Genomic DNA, 20480 nt, shown 5'->3' on the forward strand with positions numbered 1-20480 from the left:
TTTTATGTTCCTTCTCTTGGAGGCTGTTGTATCAATACATACATATTCCTGAGCTTTACGTGCATGGCTTTCCTTTCTCTGACCTCAAAACGTATTCCTAATTGTTTTCACTCGTGATATTCCATTAGCCAGGTTGGATGGAATGCTATTTCCTGTTTGTGACCAGAATGGTCAGTTTGTTCCTCCCTCTAGGGACATCTCTTGTTGAAACTCCATGTTCTTAAGGTCTTTATCACAGTCAGTCTCTTCCACGAGAAATGGTGTACTCTCCAACCAGATGTGAAATCTCCTTTCTTTGATCCCTATCAGTACTCTGTTCTTACTATTTTTATTTTTTGCTTCATAAATATTATTGGTGCCCTGTTTTATCATACTCATGGAGTATTATTTTCTAAAGAAAAGGACATAAGCATTACCCATGATTAAAGTACTGGGACACCATGCTTACTTACACTAGTCGATCATTAATTGCTTGTTCAAATGTGAGTATTTATAGTATAAATATGTGTATAACTGTCATGTAAAATATCATTAGATCTCTCCGCAAACAAAGTTGTTTTTAATAATCAGGAAGCAAGTATAATTATGCCTAATAAATAATTAAAAGTGTTGGTGCATGAAGAAAGTATAGGGCTTATTCACAGATGAGTCCTAGTCTCTGTTAGACTGGAAAGAAGCGACCAGGTCCTCTATACTGTTTTCCTGTTCATTTTAAACAGAGCCCACTGTATGCATGCCAACTGCTGCAATCACTCATTAAGTAGATTCAGCCTCTCATTTTCCTTAAATCATCACGGATTTGAGCTTACTGTTTTCTCAATTTAGGCCTAAGAAAATTATGGCCAGTTATTCATTCTCCAGTTAACCTAAAAGTGAACTATATTTCATTGCTTGTAGGATGGTATGGGAAATCTGAGAGTCACCAAGAAGGGAATCCGACTTGAAGGTATATCTGAGTTTCTACTTCCATTGTATGTGAAAGAAATTCATTCCCGAAAGGTATGTGATACTGGCTTTGGCTTACTGTAAAAGATAATTTAGAGGTTATGTTTTAGCTTGAAATAGGAAGACAAAAACCCCTTATCTCTTCAGTATGCATTTAGTTACTCTATGCTAAGACTTATTTGAAGAAATCAAAACAATGAAACAATTGAAAAACCCGTGGAGAAGGTTAGTTTCAAACTGATAAATTAGAGAGCCTTTTTTAATTAAACTGCAGTGTTGCTTTTGTTAGTCTATAAAATATGCCCTCTGACATTAAAAATCCAGTTATATTCATTCCAAAAGGGGCATTTAACATATTTTGAGTAATTTTTGTAAGAACCTTGGCTTTAATAAATGATTCTAATTCAATATATTAATGCATCTTTTCAGCTTTAATGGACATGCATTTTTTAAAAGAGGTGACAAAAAGTCTTAGTACAGAAATTAAATTTATTTCTGGATCTACATTATTTAAAACCAGTAAAAATATTTACTCTTTCAATGTGTATGTATGTGTGTGTGCTATGTGTATTTTACCACCTGGCAGCATGCTACAAATCAAAACTTTATAGCTTACTTAACATTGCTTATTTTGACTTAAGTGTGTTATTTCTCAGAAGGTAGTATCTTTGGTACCTCAAAATCTCACTAGACTGTTTCAAATGTAATAGGTACTCCCCTGAGACAAGTGTGCATGTGTGGAAAGAAATGTAATAAAACAGAATAATTAGATTGTTATATAAAGTATGGAAAGATTATTAACCTTATTTCATAAATATCAAAGTCTATTTTAGACTAGAATAATGTTTTAATATTATTGATGTAATATATTAGCAAATGAGTTGCACAGTAAGCCAAAATTTTATAATTTGCTTCAAGGCTATTTTTTCCCTTAAATATCAAAGTGAACACAGAACAAAGGATTATTTTCTATAAAAATTCTAATTAGGATAATTATATTATGTTTAACCTTTATTTTGTTATGTGTGAACCTGCAATACTTTCTAATGTATAGTGACTGCTACTCTGGGTATTGGAAATTTTTTATTAAAATTATTTTCTAGATTTTGGTCAAAGAATAAATAACAAAATAGATCCATATGCACACCTGACCTTACATGAATAAACAAGCAAAACCACTTAAATTTAAAAGTTTGGTGTTGTTCTTTTTTATTTTTATGAAAACTGAAAAAATAGCGTGGTAACACATATTAGCATCTTCCCTTTGATTGGAAGTCATCACCACTCAGTTATTTTCTGATTCCTTCCTGTGTTTGGCACTATTAAATAATTTCATATTTGAAGAAATGCAAACTCACACATGAAAATAAAAAATAGTACTTAACATAGGACAAAGGTGAGAGTCACCATAGGCAGGAACTTCTTTGAAAATATATCCTATTGATAAATATAGGGATGACCCCCCCACAAAAAAAAAAAAAAAAAAGATTTATTTTCAAAGCCGTTTTAGATCAATTTGGAGTATTTTCCTTAGAGTATAGTTTAGATAAGGATTGTCAAGGTCCCTGTCGGTAGGAGGGTCATAAAGTCTACCTTCCCAGTAGGAACATTTTTGAGAGTATAGCAACAGGTGTAAACAAGGAGTTTCCGAAGAACCTGCAATGTATGTTCAGTCCATCTGTGGACCAAATAAGAAGGAATTTACTCTTATAGCATTTAAATGTGAGGTAGCGACAGATGGGCTTTCTAACCTTTATCCCTGGGAAAGTTCACAAGCATTTCTAAAACCCACCATATTGATTTGAGTCTGTATGCTCCCTTCCCATCCCCAGTCCTGGCGCTTCTCCCCTCATTATCCTTTGCCTCTCAGTACCTGTGAAGTGCGGCACCGCCCAGGCAGGAGGGAGCATGTTCCATTAGCAGTCAGACTGGAGGTCTGGTTTGAGAACAAAAAAGAGACTCATTTACTCCTTGAAAATGGCTCTACCCATATGCCACAAAAATAAATATTTAAACTAAGGAGAAAAATGTATCTTTTATAAGCAGGCTCCACATTAAGACTCTCTTACCGTGAACACATGCAGTTGTTTTTTCTCTGCCGTAAAGTTCATTCGCTGTTTTAAAAAGTCAGCCACAATGTTTCTGAGCCTTCATTTTCTCTTTAATAATATGAGTTTGGTAGAAACTGATCAAAATGCCTAATTCTTAGGTTACAAAAGAACATAAAATACTCAGTAATACTTGTAGAGATGAGATTTTACATCATTTTTTAAATTCCACTGTACATTTCAATCTTTCTACACATTTTCATGTATTCAAATGTTTTTATGATAAAGTGTCAAAATTCCTGTAGGTAAGATAAGAAAATCTAATAAATTCAAAATGTAATTATGAAAATTCAACTAAGTGAGAAAAATAGAAGTTTACTACAATTTTGATTTGTGCAAATTTTGTTCCTGCAATTTTGATTTGTGTGTATTTATGTGTGTGTGTGCTTTCCTGCACTAATGCCAGTGGATTGCCGTCTTTATATTTAGCCAGTATCCCACTCTGAAATTTATTTTCTAGTTATGTAGTTATTTAATCCTGTAGAAAGACAGTACATTTCTATTGTTCAGAAAGTGCAGTTGCCCATAGACATAAGCACCTAACCTCCTACTTTAATAAATCATGGGCTGGTTCTACCCTCAAGCTCATGGGCCCTGTGCTCACCACCAAAATTCTATAGACATTTGAAGTTCTGTTATTACCCAATGAAGTTTACTCTCTTCTTCATGCTTTTAAGAAAACAACCCTTTTAAAGTGATTGATCATATTAGCACACACAGAAAAGCATGTTGTGTGCTTAAAATATCTTAGAATTCAATGCATCTTCAAAATTGACATTATTTTCATAGAGTATGTACTCATTGAACATTTGTGAGGTTAACTGTATTGTTTTCTTTGGGTACAAAATATTCAAAGATATGGAATTGACCTTATATATAATATTCTGAATGGGACTTTAATGAATGCAGTCTAACATTAGGTTAAATATTTAAATTATCAGGAATTTAAGACTTGTATCACCAGCTTTTTAATGTACTTTAAATGTTTCTCAAGATTTCAAAAATTCAGGGTACTGAGGTGGCTAAACTATCTACATTTCGCCAATTCCTATTGGAAAAAAAAATGCATCATGAGTTCTCTAGGGCAATTTTAAATATTGTCCAACTTCACTGTTTGAGCAAACTCAGGGAGACAGTGATAGAGAAGCCTGGCGTGCTGCAATTCATGGTGTTAGACCCGACTTACTGACTGAACAACACCAACAATAACTTCATTTGATTTTAGCTCAACACCTCTCTTAGTTTTTTGTTTTTTTCCTGTGTTTAAGGATCCTCAGTTAAGCTGTTACCTCACCACTGCCCCCCAACCCCAGCATCGTGCATGACAGGCTGATAAATGTGTCGGGGAAAACTACCAGTTAATTCCAATCCCAGTAACTCCACAGCAAAGCAGACACATCTGTGTTTTTCAGGACTCCTGCATTAGCAGATCTGTGAGCAGGGTTCCACCTTCCCTTTGCTTCCAGTTATTTCATTTGGCTTCGAAGCTCCGATGTTGACTGGGTTCTTGGATGCAATCAGTTTTTCACCTCCTGTGTTCAGTTCTTTAGAGGGTTTCAGACACAAAGCCGTGGGGCCAGGCACGTTCACCAAACCTCTCTCCTGCTTACACAGCATGATAATCTCTTGACCCTGTGCCCTCAGCTGCCCTGGAGAATCTCCTCTATTCAGGTTCCTTTCTCCCCTGCAAAACTAATCCATACAAACAGATACCTGTAAGCTTCTATAATCTTTTTGTTATTAGCATTCTTATCACTATTATTTCACATTCACATGTTTAATGCAGATGGGGTTTATTATTTTACTCTAATGTCTTTATTCAAGTTAAATCAGTTCAGTTCAGTCGCTCAGTCATGTCCAACTCTTTGTGACCCCATGAACGGCAGCACGCCAGGCCTCCCTGTCCATCACTAACTCCTGGAGTGCACCCAAACCCACATCCATCGAGTCGGTGATGCCATCCAACCATCTCATCCTCTGTCATCCCCTTCTCCTGCCCCCAATCCCTCCCAGAATCAGAGTCTTTTCAAATGAGTCAACTCTTTGCAAGAGGTGGTCAAAGTATTGGAGTTTCAGCTTCAGCATCAGTCCTTACAATGAATATTTAGGACTGATCTCCTTTAGGATGGACTGGTTGGATCTCCTTGCAGTCCAAGGGACTCTCAAGAGTCTTCTCCAACACCATAGTTCAAAAGCATCAATTCTTCAGCACTCAGCTTTCTTCACAGTCCAACTCTCACATCCATACATGACCACTGGAAAAACCATAGCCTTGACTAGATGGACATTTGTTGACAAAGTAATGTCTCTGCTTTTTAATATGCTGTCTAGGTTGGTCATAACTTTCCTTCCAAGGAGTAAGTGTCTTTTAATTTCATTGCTGCAGTCACCATCTGCAGTGATTTTGGAAATACACACAAATTGTCCTAAAATCTTTACACTTAGAAAAAAAAAAAAAAACAGTTAACATTTGGTGAATATCACAACAGTTACGTATAGATTTGCACAAATGAAAAGATAAATATATAGAGAGAGACATGTACCTGCTATTTATAATTAGTATATCATACATGATTAAATAGAAGAAATAAACAGAAACAAATTGGAAAGAATTGCTGACCTTAAATATTTTTTCTCCATGAGAAAGGTTTTTTTCTAAACTTATCTTTATGGTTAAGAATAAAAGATGATGAATACCATTAGGAAACTGGATGCATTAGCCCCATGTTTTAATTTCAGACAGTGTTCATTAACTCCCTGCCATGCAATTTGAGGTGATTAGCTTTCCTCCAATTTGTCTTCACCCCTATTCATTTTCAGGATTTTTTTTAATAATTATATACTTAAATTTGTCAGGGTTCATAATATTTACATTCTGTTCTGCTAGTTTAATTGCCTTGGCACTTTGGTCTTAATTTTACATACAGATGGTGGTCAGTCTCACCACCAGTCCTTCTTTTATTATGGATTATCCAGGACTGATTTTACTATTCAAATCATTCTTCCGTACTTGTATTTCATTGTTAATTAGTTTTGTTTTTTTGTTTGCTGTTCCTTGAAATATTTCACGTGAAATGTTTCTGTTGTCTTTATTCTTTTCTGGAATATTATTAATGGTTCATCTCTTCTTTTCCTGTTATCTCATTGCTCTATAAAATTCTAGCACCGGATATTGCCATTAAAAGTCTCAGGAAAGCCTGGCATTTTTCTGCTGTTGATGCCAGGCATGTTCTGCCTGGATGCCTGATACATTTCTGCCATTTCGCTTCTTTCACTTCAGGGACCTTTTCTATATTGTATCACTCAATATCATTCAGTCCCATTTGCTGAGGTCTTCCAAGAAAGCAATAATTCTTATGATCTTTTTTATCCTCTGCAGCTATCATGATATCTCTAATTATTTTAAACTTTGTATGTTTTCTCTGATAGAAGTAAGTTATTATCTAGAGTCTTTCTTCTATGCCATTAGTTTATTTTTCTCCATATTAATTTTTCCTTTGCTCTATCTAATTCATGTATTTTATTTATAAGGATGTTGTCTTGTCAGAATTTGCCTTTAGGTCCATAAATCTTTATAAGTTATTGTCTTTGAGCTCTGGTTTTATTAAAATCAAAAGTCTTAAATATTGAAACTTACGGCACTTTCCTTACCTAGTTTGCATTATCCCTAATGAGCCGCTACCACATTCGAGGTAGAGAATTACTGTCTAGCAGCTTTGTTTGTTTCCCTGGAGACTGATGATGGGAAGGGGCAGCCAAACTGTGAGTAAATGCCTGTATCAACCAGACTTGGACTATTCTAGTTCCATGGGACTTCGTGGCCCTTTCTGCCTCTGTAGATATCTTCCAATGGCATATAAACTCTCTTAATTTTTTTTTTTTTTTGCAGTACTGTCTACCACCTTTTTCCTCTTTCCAAATTAGTTGATTTGGGTTAAACTTTTCTTTATATTTTCAGAATATATCAACATTCCTCCATTTCTTCTGGGATATGGGTGAAAATAGGTCAGGGAGGCATACTATACGCTGCTATGTAGTAATCTTTCTTTCCTTGGCTTTCACTTTTTCACGTTTATAACATACATTTGTATCAATAAATTATTGGTTATTCCAGTAAAATTTTATTTTTAAAAGAAATAGTTATCATTTTATTTGTTTTGTAGTGAGAGAGTTTTTGAGACTTTTCTATTTTGATGTATCCTATTAGGTAGGATCCTTCCTCCATCCCTCTTTCCTTCCTTTTTTTTTTTTTTCTCTTCCTTTCTCTCTCCCATCCTTCTTTCCTTCCTATGTTCATTTCCTTCATGACCGATAGCCCCCAGCACCATAATTTGAATACTCCATTTTTCCCATCACTGATTAAATACAACTTTCCTGATATGCTACATTACTAAATGTGCATAGATTTACTTCTGGTCCCTCTACCTGTTCTATCGATATATTTCTACTAAAACTAAACTGTAACTTTAAGGAACTGTTACAGCAAGTTCTGTGTTATTGCTCTTTTTCAAAACCTTTTAACTATTATGCATTTTCTCTTCCAAATGAATTTATTAATCAGCTGTCAAGTTTCATAAAAATTCCATTTGGAAACTTAATTATGGCTACATTTAATTTGGTAAAATTGACATCCAAAGTTCTAAGATTTTTCTGTCTAAGAATATGGCTTCTCTCCTGAATTTTTTTTTTTTGAGAACTTACTTTGTGTTGCTCAAAAACATTCTTTAACATTCTTTTTCATATAAGCATTGCAAGTTTCTTATCAATCACTTTATGGTTCACATTGCATATGGGAATGAGTTTTCCATTACCTCTTCCCTTTGCCTTTGTGCTTGTGGAGAAAAGCTGTGCCTTTTGGTGTTGTGAATGTCAGTTGGCCATTTTTTTGATTATTTTTCATTTCTATTGTATTTCAAATCATTTTTGTGGCTGTTCAGACAGATAATGGATTTTAATACAAGCTAACATTCAGCACAGAGTAGATTTCTGAAGTCCAGTTCCTGGTTTCACATCCTGCCTCTTACTTAGTAGTTGAGACTAGTTACCTTGTTTAACCTCTTTGTGTCTTTCTTTTGTCATCTGCAAAATAAAGTTCATAGTAGCCCCTAAAATTTTTAGAGACTAGATAGAGTATTGTGGTTATTGTTAGGAGAGATAAAAGAGGTATAGCCTTTACCACAGAATCTAACACAAGGAATAGTATTACTTATTATTTTTAATGAAAGCCAAATACTATACTAAATGCTTTGCATATTTTCACTTATTTAATCCTTACTATGTGATGAGGATAATGAGTAAAAACAGTATATTTAGAAGTAACCACTCAAGGATTTGCTAATGCATTGCAAATGGGATGTGAGAATAAGAGAGATCCTAGTATAATGTCAAGGTTTTTTGCTCTGAGTAGTCACTATTAGCCAATTTGGGGCACAGCAGGGAGTGGCTGAAGATTTTGAGCACAATTTTAGAGCTATTAGTTTTGCCTACTAGAAGAGCAGGCAATTCAAGTTAGCAAGATATCTGAGTGCGTATTTCATGTTGAGGCATAACCTAGAGACTCAAATTAGAGACATTTTAACATCAATATTAATATCCATAGCTATTATTATCTAATTCAAATACATGAGATCAGTCAAGAGGATCAGTGAGTGTGGAAAGAATATTGGATATTCTGTCTACATTCACTATAACTCTTTACCCCAATATTGAAGAGTTTAGAAGAAGTGTAAGACTCAACCACAGACTAAGAAGGGGAGACTGGTGACGTAGGAGGAAAACCAAGAGTATGGTATCCTGAAAGGAAAGAGGGTGATAGAATGCAGAACTGTTTCTGATGGGTCAGTTAACATGAAATCTGAAAATCCATCCTTCTGTTACTAGCTTGTTCAGAAATCACTGTTTTCTTCCCCCATATTTTTAGATATTTATCAATGTAATATTTATTATTTATCTTAATTAATATATTCAGCGAATTCCATGTAAAGATATCTAAATGTCAAAGCAATAACCTTATGAGGTGAGCAGAGCAGATAACTTTATTCCCATTTTGCAGATACTTTACCTCAAGACTAAGAGAATTTAAATGAGGTGTTCAAGGTCTGAGGACTCAAAAGTGAGCCAGAATTCACATCTCAAGTCACTGCTTTTTGTTCTAGCCACCTAGTTTTTGTAAAAGTTTCTTCTACAGATGTTTTTATAAATTGTAGACCTGCTATTCTAAATAAATAATTGCTGTAAATATTTACAGTCTGACAGCACTAGAAATAATAGGACTTTAAGTTCCTCAGTTTTTTTTTTCAATTGAAGTATAGTTGATTTACAAAGTTGTGTTAGTTTCAAGTGAACAGCGAGGTGAGTTAGTTGTGCATATGCATATATCCACTCTTTTTTTAGATTTTATTCCCATACAGGTCATTACAGGGTGTGAATAGAGTTCCTGTGCTATATAGGAGGTTCTTATTATTTATCCATTTTATATATAATAGTGTGTATATGTCAGTCCCTATCTCCCAAATTATCCTTCTCCCTGTTTCCCCCTTGGTACCCTTAAGCTTGTTTTTTATGTCTGTGACTCAATTTGTTTTGTAAATAGATTCCTCAGTACCATTTTCTAAAATTCCACATATAAGCAATATCATGTGATATTTGACTTTCTCTGTCTGACTTAATTCATTCAGTACGACAGCCTCTAAGTTCATCCATGTTGCTGCAAATGACACTCTTTCATTCTTTATATGGCTAAGTAATATTCCATTATGTGTGTGTGTGTGTGTGTGTGTGTGTGTGTGTGTACCACATCTTCTTTATCCATTCCTCCATTGATGGCCATTTAGTTTGCTTCCACGTCGGAAGCAATGAATAGTGCAATTAATAATGCTGCAATGAACACTGGGGTGCATATATCTGTTCAAATTATGGTTTCCTCCAGATACATGCCCAGGAGTAGGATTGCTGGAGCATATGGTAGCTCTATTTTTAGTATTTTAAAGAATCTCCAAACTGTTCTCCACGGTGGTTGTACCAATTTACTTTCATCAGTTTTGATGAACTTAAACCTTTTCTATTATATTTACCAAATATCTACAAATAATTCATCTGAGCCTCTTTATCAAGGTTATGTTACATGCTAGTTAAGGAACACTAGTAGTGAATACAGAAAAGGTAACACATTTGTGCAACTAAGTGGTTTTTAATGTTTGTAAATTCAGACATCTTTGTAAAATCCAGAAAAACCTGAGGAAAATAACTAAACATAAGGATAAAAACAATTAAATACATTTTTAAGTGTTCATACATGTCCCTCAACCATTTGTCAACTGATGAAAACACTGAAATCGCTAGTGTAACTACTGACTAGTGTTTAATAATCCTGAGCATTAAACTTTGCAGTTAACAAAACATTTTTATACATATTAACTTACTTAATTCATACTGTTAAACAGGAGGAGATATTGTCTTCATTTGCAAATGGCAATTTAGTTGTCTCAAACTGAGCAAAGAAAAATCTTAATCAGTTCAGTTCAGTTCAGGTGCTCAGTCGTGTCCGACTCGGCAACCCCATGAATCGCAGCACACCAGGCCTCCCTGTCCATCACCAACTCCTGGAGTTTACTCAAACTCATGTCCGTCGAGTCAGCGATGCCTTCCAGCCATCTCATCCTCTGTCGACCCCTTCTCCTCCTGCCCCCAATCCCTCCCAGCATCAGGGTCTTTTCCAGTGAGTCGACTCTTCACATGAGGTGGCCAGAGTATTGGAGTTTCAGCTTCAGCATCAGTCCTTCCAATGAATACCCAGGACTGATCTCCTTTAGGATGGACTGGTTGGATCTCCTTGCAGTCCAAGGGACTGTCAAGAGTCTTCTCCAACACCACAGTTCAAAAGCATCAATTCTTCGGTGCTCAGCTTTCTTCACAGTCCAACTCTCACATCCATACATGACCACTGGAAAAACCATAGCCTTGACCAGATGGTTCTTTGTTGGCAAAGTAATGTCTCTGCTTTTTAATATGCTGTCTAGGTTGGTCATGACTTTCCTTCCAAGGAGTGAGAGTCTTTTAATTTCATGGCTGCAGTCACCATCTGCATTGATTTTGGAGTCCAAAAAATGAAGTCTGACACTGTTTCCACTGTTTCCCCATCTATTTCCCATGAAGTGATGGGACCAGATGCCATGATCTTAGTTTTCTGAATGTTGAGCTTTAAGCCAACTTTTTCACTCTCCTCTTTCACTTTCATCAAGAGGCATTTTAGTTCCTCTTCACTTTCTGCCAAAAGGGTGGTGTCATCTGCATATCTGAGGTTGTTGATATTTCTCCCAGCAATCCTGATTCCAGCTTGTGCTTCTTCCAGCCCAGCGTTTCTCATGATGTACTCTGCATATAAGTTAAATAAGCAGGCTGACAATATACAGCCCTGACGTACTCCTTTTCCTGTTTGGAACCAGTCTGTTGTTCCATGTCCAGTTCTGAACTGTTGCTTCCTGACCTGCATGTAGGTTTCTCAAGAGGCAGGTCAGGGGGTGTGGTATTCCCATCTCTTTCAGAATTTTCCACAGTTTATTGTGATCCACACAGTCAAAGGCTTTGGCGTAGTCAATAAAGCAGTGTAGGTGTTTTTCTGGAACTCTCTTGCTTTTTTGATGATCCAGCAGATGTTGGCAATTTGATCTCTGGTTCCTCTGCCTTTTCTAAAATGGGCTTGAACATCTGGAAGTTCACGGTTCACATATTGCTGAAGCCTGGCTTGTAGAATTTTGAGCATTACTTTACTAGCGTGTGAGATGAATGCAATTGTGTGGTAGTTTGAGCATTTTTTGGCATTGCCTTTCTTTGTGATTGGAATGAAAACTGACCTTTTCCAGTCCTGTGGCCACTGTTGAGTTTTCCAAATTTGCTGGCATATTGAGTGCAGCACTTTCACAGCATTATATTTCAGGATTTGAAATAGCTCAACTGGAATCCCATCACCTCTACTAGCTTTGTTCGTAGTGATGCTTTCTAAGACCCACTTGACTTCACATTCCAGGATGTCTGGCTCTAGGTGAGTGATCACACCATTGTGATTATCTGGGCCGTGAAGATGTTTTTTGTACAGTTCTTCTGTGTATTCTTGCCACCTCTTCTTAATATCTTCTGCTTCTGTTAGGCCCATACCATTTCTGTCCTTTATCGAGCCCATCTTTTCATGAAATGTTCCCTTGGCATCTCTAATTTTCTTGAAGAGATCTCTAGTCTTTCCCATTCTGTTGTTTTCCTCTATTTCTTTGCATTGATCACTGAGGAAGACTTTCTTATCTCTCCTTGCTATTCTTTGGAACTCTGCATTCAAAGTCAATACATATTAACTTACTTAATTCATACTGCTAAACAGGAGGAGATATTGTCTTCATCTGCAAATGGCAATTTAGCTGTCTCAAACTGCGCAAAGAAAAATCTTAATACTATGTCTCAAACCTAAATTCTCCATTCTGATTCTTGCTTTTAAACAATTCATAAAAGTAAAAATTATTTCAGATTAAAGGAAGAATATTTATTAGGTAGCTCTGTAAATAGTCTGATTTGACCACTGAAAAATTTTATTTGAAAGGAAAATTAAAACATTTAATATATCAGAAGATACACTAAACTGATTTAAATGTGTCTTATTGTCCAAAATAAGAAAAAAATTTTCTTTTTTACCAGGATAAAAAATTTTTAAAAACAATTCATAATATTCTTCAAAATAAGTTTTTACATATTATTCAGGAAATCTACATTTCTATTTCTGTGTTTGGCGTGCTGATCTAGACCCACAGACGAAAGTATATGAATAATTTGAACAAAGTGAACCTTGTTTAAAAATAAGACAAAAAATGCCATGGTAGGAAATCCTTGTTAAGCTAGGACACAGTTTGATGTTGCCAGATATATAAGTGTAGGTGAGCTTGGTTCTATAAATGCAGTAGTTCATGGATTTTAAAAAAAAAGTGTGGAAAGGGTCTAAAAGGAGTACTAGTTACCATATATTGTTTCCAAAAATGATGTTATTGTCTTTTCACTGATGTTTTCTCTCACACACTGCAGAAGCCCTCCAAAGACATGAAGATTCTTTCATTACTTCAGATTCAGTTGTTTGTATAAACAAACAAACCAATTACCTACAGTGTCCCATCTTATTCTCCACCAAACATATACACATAGAGGAATACTTGCCCTACGCTTACTTCTTCCCCTAGAAAAGATGTGAGGTAATGAGATAGCAAACCTTGAAAAAAATGGAAGCACAATGCTTTTTATTTTGTAGTTCCTTGTCCTGAGAGGTCAGGCCTAGGAACTATGTATGGAAACAATCTTAGTGATGATATTTTTACTTTAAATTGGGTCCTCCACACTAAATCACTAACCATGTATCAAACTAGTATGCTTCCATATTAAAGCAGGAGAGCTGCCTTTGAAGGGTGATTAAAATTTCGATTCCAAATTAGATAACTTTATGAGCAAGAAAATAATTTATAGAAGACAAAGGTTTTTCAGGAAACACTGAGTAGAACAATTTGGTTGAGGAATTTTATAAGGCAACAGTCTCAGACGCAGGCAGGCATACCATTGTGGGTGTTGCAGAACTATGCATGGGGTACAGATGCACGGAGATCTGTTTCCAGACTCTCAGATTTCAAATGCCATTGTTCCTAAATTTCATCAGTCCAGGAATGACCCTGTAGCTACTACTTCCCATTTTTCCAAATTCACTTACCACTGTGCGGTGTGCTCAGACGCTCAGTCATGTTGGAGTCTTTGAGAACCCATGGACTGTAGCCTCAAGGCTCCTCTGTCCTTGGGATTCTTCTGGCAAGAATACTGGAGTGGGTTGCTGTTTCCTCCCCCAGGGGGTCTTCCCGACCCAGGCACTAAACCCAAGTCTCCTGCATTGGCAGGCGGATTCATTACCAGCAATTGAGCCTAGCGGGCTGCAGTCCATGGGGTCACAATGAGAAGGTTGCACACAGTAGCTAGAAAGTAAGCCCCACTTGCCACAACTAGAAAAAAGCCCGTGCAGCAACACAGACCCAGCAGAGCCTAAAAGTAATAATAAGCAAATAAAAAGAAATACTCAGTATCAATAATGAACTTCATTACTGTTAATTATTACAAATGAGATATTGTTATTAGCTGGATTGATGGTTTATAAATGATTTGTGATATGAGATTGTTCCAGCAAATAAAATATTACCAAAAAAAAAAAAAAAGCAATATAAAGCAAACAGGCATAGAGTCTGCTGATCAGTGATAGGAATCTGTAAAACCTTGGTACTCTTGCCTTATAGCACAAACAACAGTGGTTTTAACCATGTTTAGTCTCATCCTGCTCTGTAGAGCTATCAAAATAAAATCCAATCACAAATACTATAACTACTTTGCTGTCTATATTTTATATGGTAAGCTTCGTCTTCACTGTAAAAACTTATAATTTATTATTGTCACGATTTTGCATTTTCACATGTTTCCACCACACATCTCTGATTTTTCTTTGATTTACATTAATAAGAAAAATTGAAATATTTATGGTATAATCTCTTCTCATTAATTTTCCATCTCCATAACATTTGAAATCTCTTTTTTGAAGTAATAAGCAGTCTCCTATAAATCAGAACTTGCTTTAAGTAAGCATATCTGTGACAAAATATGTAATCTTTATTACAAACTACAAAGATACATCAAGATCCTGAGATTCCCAGGGATTAAGAAAAGAAAGAAAAATTACATTCAGTGTAATTTTGGCTTCACTGATTTTATCTTTGCTAAGCAACATTTTCATTACAATGAATCCATATGTTGCCTTTGATCACCTTGCTATTTAGAAACTTAAGAAATTTGTATCCTGCAACTTTATTGAATCTGTTGATTAGTTCCAACAGTTTTTCAGTTTAGTCTTCAACACTTGTTCCATATCCTATGGATGATCCAATTATAGTCATAAAATTTCTGTTGATTTCCAGGGAGCTTAAGTCCTTTGGTTTCCAGTTTCTGTCACCATTCATTTGGACTTCCCTCACAGCTCAGTTGGTAAAGGATCCACCTACAATGCAGGAGACCCTGATTCGATTCCTGGGTCGGGAAGATCCCCTGGAGAAGGGAAAGCTACCCACTCCAGTATTCTGGTCTGGAGAGTTTCATGGACTGTATAGTCCATGGGGCCACAAAGAGTTGGACATGGCGGAGCGACTTTCACTTTCGTGTTATATGACAGTTCTTTTCCTTTGCTGTGACATCTACCCATATATGGATCTCAGTCATTTCCTGGATGTTCCCACTTTCTTAACTCTCTATAGCTTACACATATATTCACATATCATTTTTTTCTTCTATAAAGATTTCACTAATGTCTTAAGGAGTCTGAACATATATATTGTGGTATGCAAATCATTTTAAATGAAATATTTGTTGTTATTTGGTCACTAAGTCATGTCCAACTCTTTTGTGACTCCATAGACTGTAGCACACCAGGCTCCTCTATCCATGACATTGCCCAGACAAGAATGCTGAAGTGGATTGCCATTTCCTTCCCCAGGGGCTCTTCCTGACCCTGTGTCTTCCACATTGACAGGCAGATTCTTTACCACTGAACCACCAGGGAAACCTAAATGAAATATTAGATATCCTATTATTTAGATTTATTTTATTATTACACTGAGTCCTTCTTGATCTCCTGTCCATCCTCCTTTTCTCTTTCCCACCCTTTCAAAAGTAACCACCAAAAAAATTCTTTCATCTATGAGAATATTTTTCTATAAGAAAAAAAGTGGATGAAAAAATGCCCATCATTTCGTTAAGAGTATTTCCATCAGATAATGGAGTTAAATGTAAGGACAGGAGACAATTCAAACTTAGTCCTTTGTGTTTTTAAATTATTACAACTTGCACATGTCATAGGATAATAATTTTAATTCAGTTCAGGGTTCTAGTTTTAACACTGTTCTCACTGTCAAAGAGAATCTTGTGATTTTGTCTTTTATCCTTAGTTACAAACCTAAAGTGAACAGAGTATTTTTTTCTAAATAAAGTTTAGGTCAACCTCTGTAGTTTAGGAAAGGATAAGAAAAAGAGAGAAAATGAAAATGTAGGAAGGACTAGAGATGTTTTTCAGATTCTGTAAAAAAAGATGGGACAGAAAAAAATTCATATTTTTTTTTCATAGATATTAAGATATACAAATAAACCGAGCTTCTAAACTTTACTTTGTTCTGTTGGGCAGTTTTTTTGACTATGACACCAGTCTGATGCTGAATTGCATGTTTCTGGTTGTTATTGCTGCTACTGCAGCACTTCAGTCCTGTCCAACTCTTTGCAACCCCATGAACTGTAGCCCACTGGGGTCCTCTGTCCCTGGGATTCTCCAGGCAAGAATACTGGAGTGAATCACCATTTCCTCCTCCAGGGGATCTTCCCAACTCAGGAATCAAACCCACGTCTCTTATGTCCCCTGCATTGGCAGATGGTTTCTTTACCACTACCACAACTTGTTAGACTTCTGGTTGTTAACCAGGTTACAAAAATATTCATCATAAAATTTGATAGAATAGCCAGGACATGCAAATAACCTAAATGTCCATGTATAGAGGAGTGGATAAAGAAGATCTACATATATACAAAGGAATTTATTTTTTTAACTCAGCCCTAAAAAAGAACAAAACAGTGCCATTTGCAGTAGCATAGATGGACCTAGAGGGTCCATACTGAGTTAAGTAAGTCAGAGAAAAAGACAAATATTGTGATATCACTTATACATGGAATCTTAAAAAAACGGGGGGGGGGGGGGATACCAATGAATGTATTTGCAAAACAGACGTAGAGTCACAAATGTAGAAAACAAACTTATGGTTAGCAGGGAATGGGAGGGAGGGATAAATTGGGAGACTGAAATTGACGTGTACACACTATTACATAAGATAGATAAATAAAAAGGACCTACGATAAGGCATGGGGAACTCTACTCAGCACTCTGCAGTGGCCTATATGAGAAAAAGAATCTAAAAAAAATTAAAAAGAGTGGATATATGTATATACACAGCTAATATACAGATAATTTACTTTGTTGTACACCTGAAATTAACACACAACATTGTAAAACCAATCAACTCCACTAAAAATTTTAAAAAAATAGAATATTCCTATCTTTTGAAAATAAAATTTGAATGAATAGAAAATAAGATAAGAGACAATAAGAATAGCTAATTAAATGCCATATTTTTGAGTCCCATATTCACTATTTCATTCCTACTTATATTCTAGTTGTAAGTAGTAAACTTAAAGCTATTTTAGCACTGTTATTTTATTGCCCTGATAGAATATTTGTTCAATTCATAAATTTTCTCTCTTATCTTTCTTATTTCCTGAAATGCAAAGTAGTGAAAATATTCCTGTTCCATTTATTTTATGTGCAATTAGTAACTATCTGCCATTTCATTTCTTTCTAAAGAGTATTTGGGATGTGAATTATTAAAACATGCTACTATAAAGCTATGTCATCTTTTCATCTTTTATCCTGTGTACTTGTGGAAGATTAAAAAAGTGATTTAATACCTGCTTGTTTCCCTTTCTTCTATTCTTTTTCTAAGTTTCATTTCAATCTTACAGTGCAAATTACCATATTTTTATTGTATCCTGAAGTAGGAAAAGAGGAATTTAACATAATTTATGCAAATATGTTCACTTACTGCTTTTTTTAAAAAATCAGCACTGATACAACACCACAGCATTCTTGTTCTCTTCATCTGTTTATGATTTGCAATAAACATCCTATGTTGCATTTCACTCAACTTACCACACTTCTGCCATATTGACTTATTTTGACCATCACAAAGTAAATCAGGAATTTAGAATCAAAATATTCCTGACCATGCTAGATAACAGAGATTATCAAAGAGAGAACTTGAGAGATCATCCAATATAGTAAAAGACATTTGTAGAAAATTTGATCTAAATTGTTAAAATGTTTTATATTTTATTTGGAATATGGTTTAATTAGCTAGTCAGTCAAACATCTAACCTTGTATATTATTTCAAAACTCATGTGATGAATGGATAGGTACATAATTGCTATGGGGAAGCATAGAAACTATTAGTTTTGACTAAAAATTTTATGTCATTCTATAATGTTATCACATCTAACTTGTTTTGCTTTAATATTTTATGGACTATGTGTTTTTGTTGTTATGATAGATATGGAAAATAAGTATGTAAAAGCAACAATGAAGACTCATCTAGCTAACTTTTGCTACAAATAAAAACCTTTTGCTCCAAACTTAATAGGACAGAACCATGTGTGCGTGCTGAGTCATTTCAGTCGTGTCCAACTCTTTGTGACCCTATGGTAGCCCACCAGGCTCCTCTGTCCATGGGATTCTCTAGGCACAAATACTGTAGTGGGTTGCCATGCCCCGCTCCAGGGGATCTTCCTGACCCAGGGATCGAACCCGAGTCTCTTTATGTCTCCTTCACTGGTATGGCAGGTGGGTTCTTTACCACTAGTGCCATCTGGGAAACCCTATGTTTTTATTATTTCCTTCAAAATTGTGCTTACAAAACACTAGACTGTTTTTCTCGTTTGTACTAACTAGCCAGCCTGGGATTGGATAATCTCGAATGTCCTCACAGGAGTATCTTGACTGGCTATGAGAGCTGAGATATATACTATGGGGACTCTCCTCCTGTGGGAGGTTAGTCCCCGCTTGACCTCATGGTGACAAATGGTTCCCAGCAGCAAGAGAGGGCAGCCGAGACATGTGCAGATGCTTCCTAAACTCCTGCTTGTGGTGAGTTTGTGACCGCTTTAGGGGCTTCCTAGGGGGTGCCAGTGGTGAAGAAGCTGCCTGACAATGCAGGAGACGTGAGACACTGGTTTGATCCCTGGGTTAGGAAGATCTCTGGAGGAGGGCAGCCATTCAGCATTCATGCTTGGAGAATCCCACGGACAGAGGAGCCTGGTGGGCTACAGTCCACGGGGTCACAAATAATCGGACACAACTGAGCGACTAAGCACACATGCATGTTGCAAACAAATGCAAGGCTATCATTATTTCTTGTCTGAATAACTTTATTTTTGTTATTGTTCAGTCGCTAAGTGACTGTTCAGACTCTTTGTGACCCCATGAACTGCAGCATGGCAGGCCTTCCTTCCTGTCCTTCACTATCTCCTGGTGTTTGCTGGAGTTCATGTCCATTAAGTCAATAATGCTGTCCAACCATATCATCTTCTACCACCCTCTTCTCCTTTTGCCTTCAATCTTTCCCAGCATCAGGGTCTTTTCCAATGAGTTGGCTCTTTGCATCTGGTGGCCAAAGTATTGGAAATTCAGCTTCAGTACCAGTCCTTCCAGTGAATATTCAGAGTTGATTTCCTTTAGGATTAATTGCTTTGATCTCCTTGCTGTCTGAGGGACTCTCAACAGTCTTCTCCAGTACCACAGTTCCAAATCTCCTGCATTGCAGGAAGATTCTTTACCTTCTGAGACATCAGAAAAGTCCTAATAACTTTATTTTTTTAATTTAATTTTTTAATTATTTTAATTAATTAATTAATTTTTACTTTACAATATTGTATTGGTTTTGCCATACATTGACATGAATCCACCACGGGTGTACATGTATTCCCCATCCTGAACCCCCCTCCCACCTCCCTCCCCATCCCATCCCTCTGGGTCATCCCAGTGCACCAGCCCCAAGCACCCTGCATCACACATCAAACCTGGACTGGCAATTCGTTTCGCATATGATAATTTACATGTTTCAATGCCATTCTCCCAAATCATCCCACCCTTGCCCTCTCCCACAGAGTCCCGAAGACTGTTCTATACATCTGTGTCTCTTTTGCTGTCTCGCATATAGGGTCATCGTTACCATCTTTTTAAATTCCATATGTATGTATTAGTATACTGTATTGGTGTTTTTCTTTCTGGCTTACTTCACTCTGTATAATAGGCTCCAGTTTCATCCACCTCATTAGAACTGATTCAAATGTATTCTTTTTAATGGCTGAGTAATCTCCCATTGTGTATATGTACCACAGCTTGCTTATCCATTCATCTGCTGATGGACATCTAGGTTGTTTCCATGTCCTAGCTATTGTAAACAGTGCTGCGATGAACATTGGGGTACACGTGTCTCTTTCAAGTCTGGTTTCCTTGGTGTGTATGCCCAGCAGTGGGATTGCTGGGTCATATGGCAGTTCTATTTCCAGTTTTTTAAGGAATCTCCACACTGTTCTCCATAGCGGCTGTACTGGTTTGCATTCCCACCAACAGTGTAGGAGCGTTCCCTCTTCTCCACACCCTCTCCAGCATTTATTGCTTGTAGACTTTTGGATGGCAGCCATTCTGAATGGCGTGAAATGGTACCTCATTGTGGTTTTGATTTACATTTAATACCTTTAGTATGTTTTATCTTGAAGTT

The 20480-nt window shown here is 36.2% G+C and overlaps 1 protein-coding gene across 2 annotated transcripts in view; it reads left to right on the plus strand.

Moving 5' to 3' along the window:
• Positions 1 to 20480, plus strand: part of SGCZ (sarcoglycan zeta) — a 377760-nt gene that overhangs the window by 202260 nt on the left and 155020 nt on the right. For both annotated transcript variants that reach the window (XM_061134767.1, XM_061134768.1), the window contains exon 2: positions 898 to 999. In XM_061134767.1, coding sequence (XP_060990750.1) covers positions 898 to 999 — 102 coding nt within the window. The remainder of the gene's footprint in view (positions 1 to 897; positions 1000 to 20480) is intronic.

This window comes from Dama dama, chromosome 32 (assembly GCF_033118175.1).
Source record: "Dama dama isolate Ldn47 chromosome 32, ASM3311817v1, whole genome shotgun sequence".
NCBI lineage: Eukaryota > Metazoa > Chordata > Mammalia > Artiodactyla > Cervidae > Dama > Dama dama.